The sequence below is a fragment of the Misgurnus anguillicaudatus genome, chromosome 16 (assembly GCF_027580225.2).
Source record: "Misgurnus anguillicaudatus chromosome 16, ASM2758022v2, whole genome shotgun sequence".
NCBI lineage: Eukaryota > Metazoa > Chordata > Actinopteri > Cypriniformes > Cobitidae > Misgurnus > Misgurnus anguillicaudatus.
Window position 1 is genome coordinate 27,767,003 of NC_073352.2, and position 9,540 is coordinate 27,776,542.

Here is a 9,540-nt window from a genome sequence, read left to right on the forward strand (position 1 = left end):
TTCTGTTTCTCCTTTTCTTTATTTTTTATTATTTCTTTTATCTAATTGATATGTACAGAATAAGATTGTAAATTTATTGTAATCTCAGTCGTCTTTTGTAATTCTCCTAGTTATAAATGCCTTTTTTGCATTTCTTGTTCAAAGCACTGAATAAAATATAAAAAATTCATAAGCGTAAAGGTTTTGAATCCAGCTGTTAACAGTTATAGTCAGCAGATGGCGCTCTGGAGCAGGGTCACACATCTGGATGTGCTGCTAATACAATGTTTATTAAGGGACAGCTAAACAATATCATAATGAAAGATAAAAAATGACTCACAATAGAGGTACTGCAATGGTGCATTTGCTTACTAAGAATGTCAAAGATGCATTTCAACCAAGTTTCACAAACTTGTGTTTTGTGATTTGATTTTAAATGAAGTTCTGCTAATTTGTGTTTAAGAATTCATTAATCATTTCTGAAAACATCTTTATTGTAATATATTTATAATATTTATACAATATATGTATAAACCAGTAATACAATTACACTTGTTTACTGTAGAAAAGTTTGTTGTTTGGATGATGCTGCTGTTTTGTAAGGTCCTGCCAGCACGCGGCACTACAGGACACACAAAGCGACACTGCGCATGCGCGGTTAGTGCCAGGCAAGATGGCGGCGGCGACTAACGGCAACGGTATGGAAGTGGACGCGACGGGTGAGGAAAACACAGACACAAACGCGGCCGCTGCTGAACTTATTTTATTTAATACAGAAGCACGTGTCACTAGTACACAGTCGCTGATTTTATTTATATGCACATTCAGAATTAGCCTTGACAGACTGCACTAGCTAGTGTTGTTGATGACGTCTACTCGGGTTCAATTTTGGTTGGACAACAATCCCGACAGTCCCGCCTTTTTGTGAAACTCTCCTCTCTTATTGGCTAAATTTGACGTTTGGGGTGCTAGCAGCTGTGGCTAAAGCTTGTAGCCCTGTTTGCGTATCAAATACACACACTTTGTTTGTGCTTTTAAATTAAAACGTGTGCTTGTGTGAATACTGAAGTTAAGATCAAGTGTAATTCTGCTTTAATATGTGCTGGCAGATCCAGATGTCATGGCGTGCTATTAAAACGATAATTTTAGACAATGTATTGGGGTGTTATTAATAAAAATCTATTAAGTAAATGTTTACATGTAAGTTAATAACAACATCATTTTAACTGTGTAGCGTTTTAGAAAATCAGACTTCACTGTTTTAAGACAAATGTACCAAACCTCAAAATCAATTTAGACATCTACTGTAAGTGTCCACGAGATGTGTCTGTAGAGAGACTCATCGTCCTCTGTCAATGCACACATGCCAAACTACTGTCAAACACAATAAATGCAGACAAACACTGTCAACTAATTTGTGTTATTTACGTCAATTAATGTGTTAAGGCAATAAATTGGTTTTACTGTCACACAAGTGTTTGTATAAAAAGTGAATTGGTGTGTGTTTGCAGCGAGTCCCAGTGTGATGGCGTCAGGTGTAACAGGAAGTGTGTCAGTGGCATTACATCCTCTGGTTATCCTGAACATCTCTGATCACTGGATCCGAATCCGCTCACAGGAGGGACGTGCCATTCAGGGTAAGCGTAACCTCAACAATCAATTTGTGTTCAGTGTTTTATAAGAAGTGTATTAGATCTGTGTGTAAAAGACCACTTGTGTGTTTGTGTGTGCACAGTGGTCGGTGCTCTGATTGGACAACAGGAAGGCAGAAACATTGAGGTGATGAATTCATTTGAGCTGCTGTTTCACACGGTTGAAGGTCAAATTCACATTGATAAAGAGTATTACTACACTAAAGAAGAGCAATTTAAGTAAACACACACAGTGACACACACTAATACACACACACTGACGCAGTCAAAATGTGATACTGGTTTTCTTTCATTAGTTAAGCAGGTTTTTAAGGACATGGAGTTTTTAGGCTGGTACACAACTGGTGGTGCCCCCGATCAATCAGATATTCATATTCATAAGCAGGTGGGTGGGGCTTAGAATCACATTGTGTGTTGTGTTGCTCTGGACTTGTGATGATATGTTTGTGTTTTGCAGGTTTGTGAGATTATTGAGAGTCCACTGTTCCTGAAACTCAACCCCATGACCAAACACACAGACGTGAGTGACAAACACGCTGCGTGACGATTAATCGCGACTGATCGTTTGCAGAATAAAAGTTTTTGTTTACATCATATGTGTGTGTACTGTGTATAATAATAATAATGTGTATATATACAGTAAATACACATACACATGCATGTATAATTTTAAGAAAAAATATATTTATAGATTAAATATTTTTACAAATAATATATAAATATAAAAATGATATACACATCATGTAAATATTTCTTAAGTATATACATGCATGTGTGTGTATTTATATATCCATAATTATTATACACAGTGCACATATATGATGTAGACGAGGACGTTTGTTCTGCAATCGATTAGTTGCGATTAATCGTTTAGCATTAATTTTCATTGACTTCTGTGTTTTTGTTGATATGTTCTCTTGTTGGTTTGTGCAGCTACCGGTCAGTGTATTTGAGTCTGTGATTGACATCATCAGTGGAGAGGTGAGTTTGTGCATGTGTGGTTTTGAGGTCAAAGGTCATATTTTCTGTCATCTGTCACTCAGTGAGTTTTGCTCTGTGATGTGGTTATTAGGCGACCATGTTGTTTGCTGAGTTGCCATATACATTAGCAACAGAGGAAGCCGAACGCATCGGAGTCGATCATGTGGCACGAATGACTTCAACTGGATCAGGAGAGAATTCCACAGGTAACACACATAAACACATTTTAGTGATGTTATTTCATAGACATATACTGATCTTATACCAGGTTAATGATATTTTCTATCTCTCAGAGAAACATGTGCATGACATTAGATTTAAAGACAAACATGATTCGACCAATGAGTCTTTTCATTTAATGAGGAGCAGTTAAATGTCCACAAACTTAGAGCATGGGTGCCCAAGTTTGATCCTGAAGGGCTGGTGTCCTGCAGTGTTTGGCCTCAACCCTATTCAAAAACACCAGAAGCCGCTAATTAAGGTCTTACTAGGCACACTAGAAACCTCCAGGCAGGTATGCTGAGGCAAGTTTGAGCTATACTCCGCAGGATACCGGCCCTCCAGGAAGTAGTTTGGGCACCCCTTATTTACCCAATAAATCAAAAGCCTGAACATTCTGATTCCAGTCTTTGAACGGTTATGTACTGTATATGTGTATATACATACCGAACAGATTCATCTTTATGAATGAATGTGTTAGATTGTGATGTAATGTAAGTGGGACTTTATATGTGTTTGTGCTTTAGTAGCGGAGCACCTGATCGCTCAACACAGCGCTATAAAGATGCTGCACAGCCGGGTGAAGGTCATTCTGGAATATGTGAAAGCTGTCCAGGCTGGTAAGACACAATAACCACTGATGCACCAACACACAGACATTTTTATTTATATAGGGGTTTATACAGAACAGTTTATCTACAGTATAAATGCAGACATATACAATAAGTTTATGAACCGTGTGTGCACCAAGAGGAACACAGACGGATATATAGTTACTTTTGATTATATATGGCTTTATACAAGCCTTATAGATACATTTATAGACAGACAGATGGATCTATCAGAAGTATTGTTGTGACACAGATGCCACATCATAAGCTTTCTCCATTGTGTGTGTTTATCAGGTGAAGTCCCATTTAATCATGAGATCCTGCGAGAGGCGAACGCTTTGTGTCACCGTTTGCCGGTTCTCAACACACTCAAGTTTAAGACTGACTTTTATGACGTAAGTACACACATACAGTCAGGCATGCATGGTTTACAGGTACGCAATGCATTTTATACTGTACAAACTGTTATATTCCATTCCCCTAACCTACTCCAGTCCCTAACCCCAATGTCACAAAAAACAGTCTTTAATCTATGAAAAACTACCATTTAGTATGTTTTTTAGCGTTTCAGTTTACCATGGTTATAGCATAGTTAACATGTCATTATACACTCTTCATGTCCCCGTAAACCACATTTGCCAACCCACACAAACACACGCACACACCTCATAAACACTATCAAATAAAAACAAACATACATCTACTATAACTATATTAACTGTATCTCTTGAGGGCCATATATATTATAATTATAGTTATATTTATATATAACTATAATTATCACATTATAACTATATAAATATAGTTTTTTTTATATATTTAACAGGATAGCAGAATTCACACCACAACTATAACGATAAAGATACAATAAACAATATCGTTAGGATATTCCTTAGGATCCAAACACTCAAATCGCCACGTTTTGTTTTGTGCCACCATACTAACTCTTGTAACTACTCATGTAACAGTCTTTAAATTGGGAAACATGAAAGTGTTTGGTGGCTTCTAAATTCATCCCTGTTTGGATCCTAAGGAATGAATGGGGCTAGGCTAAATGCTAACACATTCACAACGCGCTGCGCAAAGACAAAGTACACGCATCGACAAAAGATAGGTATCTATCAATTCGTCCAAGTTAGGTAAAAGCATAGTAAAATACCGAAAAACGGTGATGTTTCCCTTTAATAATGTTGATGTTTGTGTAAAGGACCATTCACACTTTAACGATAACTATATTAGCGTCCACATCAGCAGACATTAACTTTATGTTATTCACTCACGCAAATCCCTCACCTTTAATTAACTAACATTGCATATTCAATGTAATAAAAACTTTTGCAAATGGTTTATCATTCATCAGTTCGGGGGTGGGGGGCTCAGAAATGCTAACACATTCACGTCGCGTTGTGCAAAAATGAAGTGCACGCATTGAAAAAATATAGGTATGTATTAATTTGTCTAAGTTGAGATAAGAACATAGTAAAATATTGAAAATATTGGTGTTTCCTTTAAGATTTCAAGTTAATCATAATTTGGAAATGTCATTTCACTATTATAAAACACATAAAATGTCCTCAGAGTTTGTTTGTAATATATACTTATGAGAACATTTAAGTCAAAAGTAAGTATCGGTCAAAGTTGTGACAACACAAAGACTAGATTTTCAGTTTCCCATATGGGTGTGAATCTGGAGAGAAACAGATGTCTCTTCACAGTTAGTTGGTCTTTTAATGATCAGTGTAGATTTACAGCATAACATATTTTGAACTATTTGCACCTGTTAAGATTTTAAATGTTATTAGTTAAATACAAAATTTCAGTGCCATTAATTTAAAAAAACTACATAAGCACCCTTTTAGTCAAATCACTGCTAATGTTTAATTGAAGATGTTCATGTTGATCTGGACTTTAAACATACACTGAAAATCACCCAGAAACTGAAGTTTATTCTCCTGTGTGATTTATTGGCTGTCGTCACATGCTTTGATATTGTTTCTAATAATGCAACAACCTTTACATATTGTAACTAATATTATCTCTCATTTTTATGGATAGACAGGACAAAAGTAGTGGTTTCACACGACACATGAAATATCTCAAGCTTTCTGTTTGTCTTTCTCTTTTCAGCAATGTAATGATGTCGGTCTCATGGCGTATTTGGGCACCATCACGAAAACATGCAACAGCATGAATCAGTTCATCAACAAATTTAATGTTCTTTATGACAGACAGGGCATCGGTCGACGCATGCGGGGACTTTTCTTCTGAAACACATGTGCACGATACAGTCTTGCGCTGCGTGTTAAGTCAATCCTGTAGTTCTTATTCTGATTTTTCTTTTGTAATTTGAGTTCTAATGAAATTAAATGTTTTTTTTGTGACTTGTGTGTGTTCTTTTGGCTGGAGTAGGGAGGTGGGTTTTATAGGTCCATAATAATTTTAGTTTGGTTACTAGCTTTAAACGTTTGACAAATCTTTATCACATTATGTGACTGTAAGAATACATTGGTCTTAGTTAAATGGCACTGACTTTAGTTTTTACACACTTTTGTAAGAGGATAACTGAGTCTGATTCAGCTCATGCTTTACTAGTTTTTTCCTCACTGTCACACTCACCTTTGCTCAGTGGGTGATTTTTCTGTGTGATCTTTAAAAGCAAAAGTCTTCCGGTTTAACAAGCAGAAAGATTTAAGAAAGTTCCTGAACGTGCACTTTTACAAGCCAACAGAAGTTGTTATTAAAATGCTTCCTTGCATAAACCCGCCCATAAACTTCAGTACATTCAACAGTGCAAGCGTTCATGAATCGAATTAGTTGATATTCACTGACAGATTGCCTGTGCAGAGACCTGTCCCCAAAATAATCTACATAAGACATTTTAATTGCTCAACTTTATTATGAAACAATGAAATGTTTCTTACAATTGTATGTTGTGAACTTGAATATCAGCAACTGTTGTGTGTTAGTGACGTGTGTCTTGTGTGCATATTATTTTATGGCTGTGAGTTTCTGGGTGTTTTTGTGCCCATGCTGAGTGACTGTAAAACACTTTGAACACAAACAGATGTGAGGTTGAAACTAATGAGCTTCAAACCTGCTGAGTTTACTACACAAAAACTCACAATATTACAGGATTACAACAGATGGACCTCCTCCATCTGGGGTACATTGGCTTCAGGATGCAGGTTATTGAATTAAACAACTTACAATAATAATTTTTATTCCATTTTAATAGTTTAGCAAAGTATCTCCTCAACACAAATCTACAAAGTTAATACAAACACAAATAATACAATGTTTGTGTAGATTTCCCATCAATCAGGACTTTTTTTCATGGATTTGGTCTACGCACTGTCGTCTGCTTTGTCCTCTGTGTCGGCAGAAGGAAACGGGTATCGGTATGGGTCATATAGTTCAGACTGGTAGTTGTAGGGTGGAAGGTAAAACGGATATGGTTGTTTCTTATTAATGGGCTGGGGTGGAGGTGGAGCTGGCTCCGCCTCCTCTTCATCATCCTCTTCTATTACGGGCGGTGGGGGTGGGGCTTTACCCTTGAGGGGGCGTGGTGGGTTGTCAATGAGGCAGTCAGGATCCCAGTACGGGTCACAGTCGTATTCCATTCCCTTGAAGAGCATAGGTGCGGGTGGAGGTTGAGGGGCAGGCTCTGACTTTTTGATAGGGGGTGGAGGAGGGGGTGGTCCTTGCAGCTTGCAGGTGGGATGGTATCGAGGGTCACACAGAACTGGCACGGCCCCAGTGGGCATGTAGACGATGTGTGGCTTACACAGGGGGTCTTTGTTGTTGCACAGGTAGATGACATCAGCCTGAGAGACATGATGCGGCGTTTGGGCTTTGACCGGAGCGGGGGCCGGAGTCTTTTCGGGTGGTGGTGGTGGCGGTTTGCAGGCCTTGTCTTTGGTGGGGTCACATCTGGGAAGCGGAGGCAGAACTGGAAGCCCCAGTTTGCTCTGGTAGTAAGAGGCATTGGGACCGTAAACTTGTTCCAAGTGTCTCATCTGCTGATACAACATCCGGATTCTGTCAATCTCGTACAACTGCGGAAAAAAAAGGAGCACAATGAGAATGAATGAACGAACTGGATATAGATATTTGATGTAAAAAATCCAGTGATGTATAAAGGGATGAAGGTCTCACTCCCTCTGTGTGTCCAATGCTGGTGTAGTATCTGTAATACGCCTGGAAATCTGGAGTCTGCCTGTGCCAATTCGGATCAGCATTGCGTTTGGGTCGAGAGTGGGACAGGAACTCATTTGCCTTGTTGGAGTCGATATTGATTCCTAACACAAACACAGAGATATGTGTGATCCTGTTTGTAATATCTAGGTTAAAATCTAAATCTAGCAATGAGATTTGGGCATCAAAGTTGAATTGCAATTTTTGACATGTCCTGAATATATCAATATTATATTTTCACAGAATGTTCTTTACATTATGTTGGATGTAGAAAACAGTAAAACACCGAAAAAGGACTTTAGCTGGGTTTTCACATATTGTCTCTAACTTTTTAACCCTTTAAAAACACTTGAATATCTTTCAGAGACTTTAACAAAGAATATGAGCGGTTTACCTTCCTGTTTTAGGAGATTTATTAGAGATTTCGCCTCAAGTTCATCTAAAGATAAAAGGTTTAAATACAACGGTAAAAAGAAATGACAAAGTCAATGTGAAATTATAATATAAACAAAATGTTTTACATTGCTAAGACTTAATAAAGATAATAAATTAAACTTACAAGGCAGCAACAGCAAGCAGCTGAGCGCGAGTTTCACTGCGGACCACATGACCTCTGACCCTACACACACACGTTTTACTTTTTTTGTTTAAAAGAAATGAGCGATTTTCATTTTAAAATGTTTATCAGAATATAGAAATAAAATATATAAATCGTTTATAAAAGTTATTAAAAAAAAGTTTTCTCTCACCTCCTGCAGCACGACACCTTTTGCCATCACTAGTCGCTGACAGGTGCTTTTATACCCGTCTGTGACCTGCTCCAGCACGAGCCAGTTATTTGTCAGATCACCTTTAGGACACGCCCAGCGCTCAAATATCCGCGCTCCCGGAAATAATAAAAGTGAAATTTCTAAAGGATTATCGCCGTTTTTCAATCCGAAGGCTGCACCCTCCGGAGGTCGCATTTGTAGACTGCATACGTCATCAAAACGATCTTATTTCAAAATAACAATTATAAAGTTGACTATTATCCTTAGTTAAACATAAATTGTTGTATTATGCTTATGGCTTGCCAATTTAATGCTCAGTTAAATAAACCAGGCTTAATTACGTATGCAGTCTGCATATGCGACCTCCGGAGGATGCAGCCTTCGGACTGGGAAACGGCCTCTTATCAGGACACACCAGGGTTTCCCAAACTTGGCGAATCTCTCGGGGTTTGCGAGGGAATTAAAGGGGGTTTCGTGAGTTGATGAAAAACAACTACATGAAAATTTACATTGATAATGTAAAAAAATTTTTAAACCTAAAAACACGTAGACAAAATTATATTGTTTAATATGCATGCCACGTGACCATTTCACCGCAATATCGGAACTCAAATGTTGCAAATTAACAAATACGTTTTACATACCAATAAAAGAAAATTACCAAATTAAGTTTTTTAACCAAATGAAGGTTTAATGACAGGTAATAATAACAACAACAATGTAAAATAATACTGATAAACTTTAAACGTATTTTTTCCTAAACATGCAAATGTGCAACTCAATTATTGAAATTATAAAAATATCAGAGTACTTGAAATAAATAATCTAGGTTAAGGGGGTAATTTACGACTGAAAAAGTTTTAAACCCGTGTTAATAAAACCGATTAAGTTATTGAGCTTCATCCACATGTATTAACTGACAAGCATGGCGTCTGGACGCCTGTCGCCATATTATTATGGGTTTAGTTAAAACCAGATGTTTTCCAATATAGTGAAACTTTAAAGGCTCATAAAACGGCGTTTTGCAGACGCGATGCATTCCAGACTAACAACCATTTTCATCACCTTTATTTCATCCGGACGAATGTGCAGAAGCTTCAAAACGAGTCAAATACAAATAGCATTTACAGTGAC

General features: G+C 37.5%; 2 protein-coding genes across 3 annotated transcripts; one reads left to right on the forward strand and one right to left on the reverse strand.

The window, feature by feature from the left end:
* The first annotated feature begins 538 nt into the window (after positions 1–538).
* On the forward strand, positions 539–5,823 carry cops6 (COP9 signalosome subunit 6). 2 transcript variants are annotated; one of them, XM_055177454.2, is made up of 10 exons: positions 539–698; positions 1,491–1,616; positions 1,715–1,846; positions 1,928–2,016; positions 2,089–2,151; positions 2,565–2,612; positions 2,704–2,818; positions 3,359–3,451; positions 3,737–3,837; positions 5,570–5,823. In XM_055177454.2, the coding sequence occupies exons 1-10, from the start codon at positions 653–655 to the stop codon at positions 5,708–5,710; spliced, it is 954 nt and encodes a 317-aa protein (XP_055033429.1). In that variant the 5' UTR covers positions 539–652; the 3' UTR covers positions 5,711–5,823. The 2 variants fall into 2 exon arrangements, with proteins under 2 accessions (XP_055033429.1, XP_055033430.1); XM_055177455.2 differs by having other exon boundaries at positions 3,362–3,451.
* An 831-nt stretch (positions 5,824–6,654) lies between these two features.
* On the reverse strand, positions 6,655–8,518 carry LOC129421878 (uncharacterized). The gene is made up of 5 exons (XM_055177456.2): positions 8,386–8,518; positions 8,196–8,255; positions 8,031–8,075; positions 7,598–7,740; positions 6,655–7,497 (listed from the first exon to the last, which is right to left on the reverse strand). The coding sequence occupies exons 2-5, from the start codon at positions 8,242–8,244 to the stop codon at positions 6,787–6,789; spliced, it is 948 nt and encodes a 315-aa protein (XP_055033431.2). The 5' UTR covers positions 8,245–8,255; positions 8,386–8,518; the 3' UTR covers positions 6,655–6,786.
* Positions 8,519–9,540: the final 1,022 nt, after the last annotated feature.